Consider the following 13266-nt stretch of genomic DNA (forward strand, 5'->3'; position numbering starts at 1 on the left):
TCGACTCCATTTACTTTGAATTAAAATAACTGTCTGAATCGGACGTTTCGCTGGTGGAGGACAGTTTCCTGACTCAGCTCCCTAACAAACAAAATGTCTGCACATGGTCAGATGAAAAAATGCATACAATATCTTTCATATTACTACACATTACATGGTGTGGGTGGGAAAGGGGAAATTAAACCAAGGCCCACCATCTTGTCTAATCTTATTCTAAAAGTGACGTATTTTTGTAAGGGTTGTAGGTGATTTTACTGTCATTTAAATTTGATATATGGACCTAAATAAACTCCTTATTTGGATTTACATTTCATTAGCTGAATTACGTGTTTTATCTTAATTAAATATTTATCTGGGACTGTACAGGAAAACATATAACTAGCGTTACAGCGTTTACCTCATCCATCTCATCTTGACGTCAAGATGTCACCAGTACTGGTGCTTGGCCGTTGAAGACTTGCGAGTTCTGTTCGATGAAACGCTTTCAAGTGTTTCCACATACACGACGTTGAACTGTTGAATTTTAAACAACGTTTACAAATATCACAACGAACTTTAGTTTTGTCTTCGGTCTGGTTGGAATATTTCCACACGGTTGAGGTCGGGGTTGCCATTATAAGTTAACGTTACTGGATTCAAAAACAGTCATCACTCAACAGTATCACTCAATCAACCACCACTTACCAATTATGGGCATGTCCCACTCTCACCCTGAGGACTGGTACATGATTGGTTCGTAAAACCTACTGCAGTGTTTTGTGCCAATCACAACCAATTGACTGTTTTGAACCACATCATGATTGATTGAGCCGCAAAACAGACCCAACAGAAAAAAACTATCTATACATTATTGTTCTTTGTTTTCCTGGCATTACTTATTTTTTCCTCTCATTTCTTTATCTTTTTGTTTTAATTTCCGTATCTTTACATTCATTATAATCTTTTCGTTATAATGAACTGTTGCTGTGTTGAACTTGAAAAAAACACTCGACACTGGGAGTCGATTCCTGACCTGGAGTCGATTCCGACACTAGGGCTAGTGAGAGTCGAGGAATCGACTCTTTTGGAGTCGACTCCCCATCTCTAGTTGGAAGGAAACACGGCGGCGGCAGAGCTGATACAAGCGTTACATTCACTAGCAGATGAAGTGGAGCGTGGACAGAGAAATGGTAGTGTTTCCGAAGATTATTACGCGTCTGCAGGTGATAGAACCAGTACGATGTTGGACCGTCTGGGACTGGGAGAAAGTTCTGCCTTATCAGGCGTCAACATTATACTGAGATGCTGGACTGCGTTGATGGTTTCGTTTTGTATAAAATATTCTCATTGTCTGATACATGTGTAATAAACCTAGAAAGTTTGGACAAATTGTTGCGGCTAGAGAAATCTACTCTACAAAGCAAACAACATCACAGGGGCAGAAACAATAATCTTTATTTAATATAATTCATGCAGTTACCAAACATGTCAGACTGGGTCAGGCTCTTGAAGTCCCAAATACTAATGTTAATCAGCCTGGGTGAACAACACCACGATGGAGCATGCTACACAGAGAACACCGCAATAAATAGGCCATACAAAAGCTAGCGCACACGCAATAAATAGGCAAAAGCTAGAGCACACACATCACCCCATAGGACACTGCACACGTTCACAAATGCACGTAAACTTCACACCCAAGACGCCATCAGACTACTACATAAGAATTCAGTTCATCATAACCCTCCCACCCCATCATGAAATGGCTATACTGCCAGGTTTAAAATCACTCACACACACACATAGAAAGTTCAACACTTAACTTTCCCGGGATTCGAGACCCTCCCCCAGGGTCTAGGCTTTTGGCGCTGGTTGGCAGAGGGAGAAGACAGACACCAGTCCAGCGCTCGGGAGGCCTCCGAACTATAGCGGGAACGGAGCACCCCTTGCTGAGAAGCCGCGGCGAGCCGTCGACCACGCACTCCTACACCCGGCCTTATCTACAGGTTAGCCCGCTAAGCTATCTTCGCCGCCGGCAGCCCTAAATAGCATGCGAACAGCACCCACCCCCAAACCTTGAGTGCAGCTCGGCGTTAGCAACAACACACCGCTTCTCAGAACGCCCCACCCTTCGCTGTCCCCTTCTTTTTATCTCCCTGCTTCCCATTGAAACTCACGCTCATCAGTCGTCAGGTGCGAACAATCCATTACCTCAACCCACTCTTCCCTCAAATCCCTCCCCCCCACACACAACAATCATAACAATGCATTTATCCAATATCACTTCATTACACATGCTTATCTTTATTATTATTATTATTAACTTTAATACCCAATAATGTTGGAGATCCTATCATTTTTCCTTACAAATGCATAGAACTATTACTCTGTGATCATGACAAAGCTCCTGGTATTAATAGCTACCTAAAAACGTGACCGCTCTTTACTGACTGTAATGTTCAATAAAGTGACGAATGTGATGTGTGACCATCTCTGTTTATGCAGCTGTATAATCGTAAACTATGAGGCAGACATGCGAATCCCCTTTCTATTTTATAAAGCATATTGATCAGGTATTAATACACAGGGTCACGGAATCTGACGGGTCAAATTCATCGACCTAGCCTTTTTTGGGTGAATGTGGAGCAGGTCGAGGGCTGGTGACGTCATCGTCTATAATTCAGTGTCTTAATATATTAAACAACGAAGCAGCACACGAAACTTTAACCGACACAAATGATCGCACAAACAAACAAGACTATTTTGGGTGAATGTGGAGCAGTAGGGGGCTGAGTGACCTCAGAATGACCAATAAATATTATTTTAACATTTAAGAAACCGAAGCAGCACAAAATAAACGTTTATCTATTATGCAAATATCTTGTAAAAATATCAGGGCAGTTACCATATTCATAATTTGTAGGTTTTAAGAAGATTACAGCAGCTGGAAAATCCAATGTACGGTTGATCATCCAGGCCTGGAACCTGTTTGTTTAAATCTGTTCTCGCTTCAGAATGCATTAAACATCTACCGAGCAGACTATGGGATTTTAGGTTTAAGGGGAATGGAAAGGTAAGTTGTGTTTTGATTTATTTCAGTCATAATTTTCTATTGTAACATAAGAAACTGCAGTGCAAAGCATAAAGTTCACTATAGGTAACTGATCAACTCTAGTGTAATTATTAATAACCACGTAACATACCATTCAGCATTAAAGCTGTAAGAATGGTCTAAAAAACGTATTTTTCAAATTTGTTTAAACTTTATGTATATATCAATACATAATTAAAATGTAAGTATTCTGAAAAAGAAAGTATAAAAATCGAGTGTATGTAGACCTCTAACGACTGTTTTAAAGACAGCTCATTATTTCCATTCAGTCCACCCTCTCCCTTCTGGGGTCCTTCCAAAGCCACGCCCCCAAAACACATGAACGCGCGACTCCGACAGCTGAGCTGGAAGACGCATTATTTACCTGAGACGAGCGGAGAGGAAGGAGCGCAGTGCATGTAGCATCATGTCAGAATCACATGTAATAAAAAAAAATCTAACTTTATCATTATGAATATAAACAAATAAGATGTATTTTAGTAGCCTACTCACTATCAAGCTATCATATCGATATTGGTAAAGTTTAAAATATATATTTTTTGATTCGCTAAGGAGCTAGTTATAACTATAAGGCAAAGCTAAAAACAGGTTGCATTGATACACGTTTTTCCATTTCCATTAGTTGCACTGTGATGAAGATGAATTTCGTGTTAACGTAACATATAACGTTAGGCCTACTAGCTGTTAAACATGTATTTTGTTATGTAAAGTTCCTCCCACAGCGGAGCCTGCCGTGAACGCGCAGGCTAGTAAACATGCAGGGTCACCGATGACGACGGATAAGGTCGCTAGATATAAGGTTAGCAGGTTTCAATTGTTGCTTTGCACAGTGCGTGACATTTTATCTGTATGTTATGCGGCTAGAGTTTTAACACTGAGTCAATGGGCTCCGACGGGCTTGTTTATCGTCATCGGTCTTTTTCCGTTTACCTGTCTTTGTTGTATGAGCAGGTTCCACTCGAGAAATTGGCAGTTTTGGTTGTTTGTCCGCCATTAGCACAGCTGCTCGGCACACCGGCAATCTTGATTTTGAATGACGGTACGCACTGTGCAAGAGAGGGGCGATCAGCGCGTACGCGAACTTGATTGACACTGCTAAGACTCTCCTCCTGGCTCTGAAGGAATCTGATTGGTTCTTTACATTCGCACCGAATGGCAGTGATTGGTCAGAGTTTTTACTGTCCTGCAGCTGCTACAGAGGTCTGATTGTTTTCATTCCTTTTTCTGAACACAATGTATTGACTACTCTCAGGATGGAAGGACCATTTCACCCAGTATAAAAAAAAAAGTGTTTCTGAACAGGATTACCTACTATAGCTTTAAATACGAAATAATGAATAGACACAAAACTGTTTGGACTAACATTTATTGACAGAAATACTGTTTTACTAAATTCCACAGAGGTATGTAATAAGTTATTAACAAACAAAAATGCAGTAACAGCAAAAATAATTGTCAAAAAACAAACAGCAATAAAAAAAAATGAAATTATGACATTAGATAACATTAATTTTCACAACAAAAAATGGTTCAATTTTCTCAGCCGTTACAGGTTTTTGGCATACAGAAGTTTCGTCAGCTGGTGTTGGGGCATTCTGGGCTGGAGAATCAGGGTTGTGCTGCCCTCCTGTGTGGTGCGACGAATACGGGCAGAGTTCCCTAATGCACATGGACATATTTAATATGTAGGGTTCAGACCTGCCCTTGATTAAACCTAGACACGTAGCTGTTTATCACTTCCCGTTTGTCTGGTTTGTCAAACTGGGACGAGAGATTCTCAGGTATGGAGATCTTCAGGATATCGTCCATGTAAGGGGTTGGGTCCACAACAACGTTCTCAAAGATAATTTCCAACAGGTTGTCCACGTACTCTGTACAAAAAAAAATAAAAAAAAATTGTTGTTATTTTCAGTTTACTCTGAAGTTGAGTTGCTCACTTAGTGTTGTGGCTACATGGTTTTGTACATAAAATTGTCTATAAGGTGTCTTGTTAAAAAAATAATAATAATTATACAAAATTTATGTTGTGCTTCTGATATTATGTCTGTACATAGAATGACTATTTTGCCTTTTAAATAAAAGTTGTTACACTCACGGAAGGTTGGTTCTACTTTCACTGGCTTTGCAGAGCATTGTCCTTTCTTGTATTTTGGGAAAACCACCTTAAATAGTGGTTCTCCAGCTGCTGTCGTGGCTTGGGGACGCCCAGCATTCTCATTAAAATGTAGGGCTGCCAGGTAGAGTCTATAGAGAAGAAATAATGGTTAAACATTACCTAGGTCACACTTGCGTGTTTGAAAATGTGTATACACTCCTTTCCCAATTATACTGATTTACCTGCATAACATTCCCAGGAAAGAAAACACAACATTCTTTGGTGCAAAGCGCAGAATTACGCTGTGGAATGCCTCTAGTGATGAGGTCTGATGGTGAGGGCTCAGTTTTTCAACATCCTTCAGAATCCTCTTGTTTCTGAGGATCTTCTCTAATCGAGAGAAGGCAGTTGTTCCTGGTGGGAAAGTGAAAGTTATGCAACTTTATATTTAAATACAAATAAATACGATTTTTTTTATTTAAAAAAAAAAAAAAAAGATGTCTGTCGTATGCACATAGACACATCAGATATATTGACACTGCTAATAGGGTAAACACCTGCTCTAAACCACTTGCTCTTGTCCGTTGTATTGCGCTGCGGATGCAAACACTGTGGGAAAATGGGATCATCATGTGTGTGCATGTCTTGGATATGATTAAGAATTGATGTCCACTTTGCCACTCGCTCTGGCCCTGATGAAGAAGAAGCCGCTGTCCAATATATGTGGTTTTTTATACTGCGATACCACTTCTGCAGTTTTTCACTGTCTTTCTTCTGAGCAATCTTCAGCAGTTTCTTTGATACTCCTAATAATATAAACAAACAAACTGCAATTCAGCCATGCAGAAAAATCCAGTGTTTATTGAACACAATATAATAAAAAGGAAGTTCTGGTCAAAGGTATGGTTTTGTATCATAATGTTTTGTAATAAAATTTGACTGATCTGTTTAAAATAATAGTCTGTGAGACTATGACAGTAATTAGGCACATAAACAACACATACTCAGACAGGAGCTAATACCTTTTTCAATGTGCCATACATCGTAATACTGTTTGATGTTGGCCTCCCGCAGGTATTTTTGTATTTGAGGGTGCCGGTCTGTAACAATGCTGTCAAAAGTCACACCGTGTGCCCTCAAGAGATCAAGGCTCCTCCTCAGACCCTCTTTCTCCATGTTGTTGCTCCCTCCAACTTCATTACTCTGATTAGAAAATAAAGGGCATACATGACAATTGTTGTCAATGACTGTTATGTTAGCGAATAGCTACACAGTAAAAAAAATCCCTGTGCCTTTTTTCTGTACATTTACTTTGTTACATTGCATATGCATTACATCTTGCATAAGTTTGTAATGTTAGACTCACCTGAACTAGTTGCAGATCAATAATAGTGTTGGTCCTTAGGTCCATCACTGAGTAACTTCCAAACTTGGCTGAATGACCTTTACGTAGAGAAGTAATGTTTACTTAGTATTAGATTCAGTATTTATTATTTATTATTATTACTCTGTAAGTTTTGCCTTCACAGTAATATGTAAACTGAGACAGTTGTTCAGCATTTAGTACCTGGTGAATCTGCCCTCATGTCTCCACCCAGGACAATGTTCTGCTGCTGTCTGAGCTGCTGCATCATGCCATCCTGTGCTACCTTCAAGCTATGTACAATTGCAGGCTGTATGTACCTCCGGGCATGAATTCTAAAGGTGGTGTATTGGATCATTTTCAGGTTCATTGCCTGGAATATCTAGTGTCAGAAAAGAGGATTCCTTCATTTAGCATGACTTCGGGGACAGTATGTTCATTTATTTATGTTCAGGGTTGATCTTTGTGATATTACTTGCAATAGTAAATCATAGGCTAAACAGTAAAAAACCTCACCAACCTACCCGTTTAACTTTGAAGAAAGAGGCACCATTGGCATACACTGCAACAGAAAGCTGGAGGTTCCCTGCAGGAGTGCTTTGTATAATTGGCTGACTATTCCATTTTCTGAAAAAGTCACAGTGTGGGCACCGTTGTTCAACAGAGAGGAATGTGCCAAATACTTTTTTCTGTACATTGGTAACACGTTGACACACAGGGCACTGCTCAAAGAGCTGCAGCAGGCAGTTTTCATAAACAATGTAAGTCGCTGTCTTGTGAACCGGCTTTGAAGACTCAAATCTATTAGAATAATAAAGAGTTACTTAAATCATTTCCAAATTCCACATAACATAAAAAGACAAATTTATACTATCGAACTGATTGCAATCTTGAGCAAAAAAATAGTCTTGTCACTTACGTCAAATCTGTTGGCTCAGTCAAGGTTGTGACAGAGTCAGCTGGATCATATGTGGAATCCATAGGCTCTTCCACGTTCATACTTGAGCTGGCTCCAGAAGGGTCCTCCTCTTCCTCCTCTAGCTCCAAGCGAGATCTCTTATTTGGCCTCTTTATTGGTGTAGATGATAGCAGTGGTATTGACTGGCCAACACCAATATCTGGGTATAACATAGTTGTCTGTGTGCCTGTTACATAATAGTTCACATTTTAATACCGTGTAGTAATATAAATAAAAAAAATAAAACAACAATAAATATTATTACTGACAATAACGCAAAAAATGAATATATGACTTCACACTATATAAAATCTGGATCAGCAAACCTGTGCTTTTGTAGTGCGGACGTGAAGTTTTCATTGAGAGCTGGGTGCCAACTGTGCACAGTTTATTTTGGCTGCCCACATGTTGCACCATGTCCAATTCTTCCGATGTGCTTGCCTATACAAAAGCAAATAATTGATAACAGATTACATAATTTATTCCGGCGTAATATTGAAAAACATCCATTAGAGTATTTATAGTCTTGAATCATATGCATTTGCAGGATGTAAACAATATTTTGTAGGTATTGTGTTACCATTCATCTTCATGCAGTTATAACTGTTTTTTTGTTCTTTACATTAACGTTACTTCTTAACATCAGTAACAGACACCATTATAAACCATATACAAAAGTAAGCTTAGTGTAGTATTACCACGTTAACTTTAACACCTGTGCTGTGTACACATTTTTTAATAACACCATAACGCGTTGTTCATTATAAACGTGGGATTATGAATTTTATTGAGAACGTCATAGAAAACATGCCATAATGTACCCGAGTGTTATAGCCGCATTCATAATGAAGCGTGCAGCAAGCGATTTGCAAAGATTAATATAAAGATGAACATAAAGGTTAATAAAACGTTAGACTCACTTGTTCTTCTGGAGGTTCAGCAGGAACACGAATGGTTGGTACTGATCCTTTTTTGAGGAGCAGCTTTTTAGCAAATCCAGCTTTATACTGACCCTCGTTTATAAAGCAGTCTGGTGAAAAATGATTAGCGCAAACATACAAACATTCGTGTTTATCGTGGGGAATATTCCCTTCAAAAGCAAAACTCAGCCACTGCGTTTTCAGCGGCTCTGATTTAGGAATAGTAAAATGACTGATGTGCTCCTTATTGCACCCAAGAACAGAACACCACAATCGCTTGGACGCCATTATGCTCATAGACAGTTCCCTCCAGGGTATCAACAGGGTATCGCTTTCCGACCGGAGGAACCTTTTCACAGTTCCTAGAACTATTGGCTAAAGTACCCGGATGTCGGCGTGTTCGCACCGCAGGAACTAGGAACGATTTTAGTTCTAGGAACTCCATTTGTAGGAACTAATTTGGGTCCTACTTCAGAGTAGGGTCTAAACCAGCACTACAGGAACTATCCGTGACGTTAGTGTACGCTGATTGACCGAACGCACGCGGAACAGCAGCACCCGCCATTTTTAAAACAGCTAGAATGTAAACACACAGATTATAACCTATATATTTACTCCATAAACTAACTATACAAACATGGAAAACAGTGATAGATGGGTCTCTAAACCTTTATGCTGAAGAGAAAATCCAACGCAACTTTGAGGGGACCAAGCCAAACATGATTATGTTTATCTGCCCAGCTAGCAACACTGGACATCAACCACACGGCATAGGCTAATAACCTTTTTTCATATACTGTCTACTTTCTATAACAATTCTATCTAATAAGATATTAAACAGTACTGTTAGACAGATCGCTAACTAATAAACACAGAGAATGCGAGCATTGTTTGCTCTGGCGTTCTCAGCGCCGCCAAAATAAAGGTGGGTCGCGCCGTCAAAATAAAAGTCACCGTGCTTGCGTCACTCCCTTACCAGTTCCTATGGCCACTTGGCCAGTGCGAACGCAAACAGCAAAACCGAGTTTGGGGGAGAGTAGTTCTTAGAACTGTTTAGAAGTGGACAGTTCCTAGAACTAAGTTCCTAGAACTACTTGGTCGGAAAGCGGCTTTATGAGTTTAATACGCGCGGACTATGATTGACAGAGCGAGGGCGGGACTGTGTTGAAACGCTGCTGTCAATCAAAGATCGTAGGAGGGGCGTCGATTTTGTGACGTCACAATATCAAACAGCTCAATTTCAGAGAGGGTCAAACATATAAGGAGATAAAAAAAAACCCACTGGATGGATTTTTATCATTTTATGATGGTTGTGTTCAGGCACTGCCAACACACATTTCAGTACAATCAGCTTGTAAAAGTGCATGTACCATTATATGACCCCTTTAATGGAAATGCAATCGCAAGTGTCTTAACTGTTACGCCCGTTTCACACATACTCCGTTTGCAGTGCGTATGCGGTGCGTATTTTTTTCCGTACCCATGTTAACAGGTTCACGCCGCCTTCACACTGGCAGTTGAAATCAGCTCCGATACGGCAGCGAAACGACCGGAAGTCATTCATTTCCTATGGAGATTCGCAGACCGCATGCGAATGGGTCCGAACCGGGTGCGAATGAGTGCGGTGCGAAAAAAATCGTGTCCGTTGGCCATCCGGATGCGTTAAAATTTTTTAACTCTTGCGAAAGGCTACGGACGGTTTCTATCCGAAAATCCCAACGGAAGTTAGCGTTGCTATGGTACTGATAAACAAACCTGGATTCTTAACTTTTAATAAAATAAATAATGATTTTATAACGTTGTCATGTCATTTTATTATTTTAATGATTTTATAACGTAATTAGTGCAGTTAATACAATTAAATAATTCAATATTTAAATATTGTACAATTCAATATTGTGGCCATTCCGAGGCTTCCGACGCTTTTCACAGTTGTGTACGACGTCCGCTGGGCGCGTATTGCGTATTACGGAGCTGATTTCAACTGCCAGTGTGAAGGCGGCGTCAAGCTTACACATTGCCCGCGGTTGCAGTCCGTCGATCCGTTCCATTTGCGGTGCGTATACAGCAGTGCAGCGATCGTTTCCGCACCAAGTCTATTTTTGCTGTGCTGCACACACTGAATTAAAGTGACAGCGCATGTTTCATGGTCAAAATGAACACAGAATGACCTAAAAATGTAGTAATTTCACCATAAATGCGATTAATTAAATAAAATGTAGTAATCTCACCATAAATGTATTTAATTAAATACTATTTTCACTTTAAGACCGGGTTAAAGCAAGGGAAACTACAATTTACCTCAACAAGGCGACATAATGAACGACACTCGTCTCATTCGTGGAGGTGGAAAAACAAGTTCTTTGTGACATGCAAGATTTATTGTATTAATAAATGCAAAAGAAAAGATATGAGAGTCGGCTGTTTTTGTCAATTTTAAGTTTTAATTTAAAATGTTTGCGATTTTTATATAAGTACATGGTTAAATATTTGACCACTGCTTGAGGAACTTAATAGAAGTAGAAGCAATGAATAATAGGCCTATGTTGTTTAAATTGTGTTTAAACGTGCATACGTCTCGTCTATTAAAGAGTGTATATGTGTACAAAGAGAATCGCAATGCTGAGACGTTAAGACCGCAGGGTAAATCAAGGGAAAATACATATTTCAACAAGGCAAAATAATGAACAACACTCGTCTCATTCTTGGAGGTGGAAAAAACAAGTTCTTTGTGACATGCAAGATTTATTGTATAAAGATTTAAATTATGCAAAAGAAAAAGTATGAGTCTGCTGTTTTTGTCAATTTTATAGTTGTAATTGAAAAATGTAGGCTATGCGATTTTAATATAATTACATGGTTAAATTTTTTACCACTTGCTTGAGCAACTTAATATATAATTATATAGAAGTATAATGCATTGAATAATACGTTGTTTAAATTGTATTTAAACGTGAATACGTCTATTAAAGAGTGTATATGTGTACAAAGAGAATCGCAATGCTGACAAAAAAACTTTTTTAAAATAAAAAGTTGCTAATAACTTCTGGATTTGAAATACAAATAGAGTATGTATTTTGTACAGCCGCGGATCAGTTACGCACTGCAAACGCAGCATATGTGAAAGCACTATTGCGCGTGCTGCTCCTGCACCGCATACGCACTGCAACACTCACCGCATACGCACTGCACACGGAGTATGTGTGAAATGGGCGTTAGTGTAAATGCAATTAACAAAAAATAACATTTAAATTACAATTTTGCTACAGTTTTTGTTTGAACATGTTTCACATATCTAATCATTTCTGCAATTTTGCAACTTATAAAGCGTTAAAATATGTATTAAATTTACATATATAATTGAATTTTCATTTTCATTTTGCACCAAACGTTGCACAAATGTATTGGAAAATTTAAATTTAAATACAGAAATGCATTGCCATTTTACATATTGCATTGTCATTTTGCATATTACATCTCAAATTGAAATTTGCTTCCCATAAGCTTCCATACGTTATTTTTGTTTGTTTTTTGCGCACAAAAAGTATTCTCGTCGCTTGATAAACTTAAGATTGAGCCACTGTAGTCACTTGGACTATATTAACGATCTCTTTAATAACTTTTCTGGGCCAGCAAGTTTTAATCCCTTAGAAGCCTGAGACAGTGTGAGTGAGACAGCTCTCAGATTTCATCAAAAATATCTTAATTTGTGTTCCGAAGATGAACGAAGGTCTTACGGGGTTGGAACAACATGAGGGTGAGTAATTACTGACAAAATTTTCATTTTTGGGTGAACTGACCCTTTAACCAGCGCCCCTATTTTTGAGAATTTTCTACAAATGTCTGTAGCTCTTAAACTCTATGGTCCACATTCATAACTTTTTTTAAACTAGACACTTGAAACTTTGTTACCCAAGAGTCATTATAACTCAAAGTAGCATAGGAACAGATAAAGATTTGTAATACAAAGTATATATATAAAAAAAGTTCAAATATTATTTTCGTGCCGTGACCGCAGGGCAGAAACATCATTAATTCATCTATCTGTAAATATCTTGATACTGATGAAACTTGCTCATTTTGTTGTTGAAGAAACAGCTTCCCATTTATTTTGTGAATACATTTAGGGTTGATTTAAGTTTTTATATTTTAAACCTGTGACCCACAGTTTTATCCTTATATTTTTTTATTTATTAAGAAACCCCAAAATCGTCATCTCTTGAATATGTTGTTAATTTCTTTATTTTATATCCAAAAATTTTCTTCTTTAAGGTTTCCTCTTTTTCTTGTTGAATTTACCTCTCATTTAATCCCTCAGGCTTATAAATAACAAAAAAATGTTATGAAGAACTTTTTAAAGATACTTAGCCTTGTCATTGTTCTTTTTTCCTGTGTATAAAATATCATATTATGATGTACACAAACCCATGATTTTTATGTTTTTGTCATAATGATTGTTCATTGTTAAAGATACAACTATCTTTCCCTGATCTTGTATGTAACTATAAGTTCTGCAATAAAAAATTAAATGAGCGACAGGTGCACTAACACCTCACAACATCAGTAACTCAACAGCCCTACTGTAACGATCACTAGCTGGAGTGCCCTCGAGAGCCACTAGAGGGCGCTCCACAATAGACTATGATCACTTCCTCACAAACTACATTTCCCATAACTCACTGCCCGGACTCATCAGCACTCATCATCTCATTCACCTGTGTCTTATCACCTTGTTTCACTCACACCATAAATACCTGGTTTTCACATTCACATTGTACTGTTATTGTACTGCATTTCTGAGCGTTATTTACCCGTGTTTGATTCTTGTATTGCTGACCT

General features: G+C 38.5%; 1 protein-coding gene across 1 annotated transcript; it reads right to left on the bottom strand.

Annotated features, from left to right (window-relative positions):
- Positions 1-4441: 4441 nt before the first annotated feature.
- LOC311297609 (uncharacterized protein) lies at positions 4442-13266 on the bottom strand. The gene is made up of 12 exons (XM_084419982.1): positions 13239-13266; positions 8428-8537; positions 7834-7948; positions 7469-7694; positions 7074-7350; positions 6754-6931; positions 6553-6629; positions 6209-6389; positions 5744-5992; positions 5429-5600; positions 5187-5335; positions 4442-4962 (listed from the first exon to the last, which is right to left on the bottom strand). Exons 3-12 carry the CDS (start codon positions 7922-7924, stop codon positions 4784-4786), a joined length of 1779 nt encoding a protein of 592 aa, XP_084276108.1. The 5' UTR covers positions 7925-7948; positions 8428-8537; positions 13239-13266; the 3' UTR covers positions 4442-4783.

The sequence above is a fragment of the Rutilus rutilus genome (assembly GCF_951802725.1).
Source record: "Rutilus rutilus genome assembly, chromosome: 9".
NCBI classification, from domain to species: domain Eukaryota; kingdom Metazoa; phylum Chordata; class Actinopteri; order Cypriniformes; family Leuciscidae; genus Rutilus; species Rutilus rutilus.

Coding starts and splice junctions, on each gene's coding strand:
- LOC311297609 (XM_084419982.1), bottom strand. CDS start 7,924: ATGGTGCAACATGTGGGCAGCCAAAATAAACTGTGCACAGTTGGCACC. Junction 6,390..6,552: donor TTGATCTGCAACTAGTTCAG/GTGAGTCTAACA, acceptor TTTTCTAATCAG/AGTAATGAAGTTGGAGGGAG. Junction 5,336..5,428: donor TTCCTGGGAATGTTATGCAG/GTAAATCAGTAT, acceptor TCTTCTCTATAG/ACTCTACCTGGCAGCCCTAC.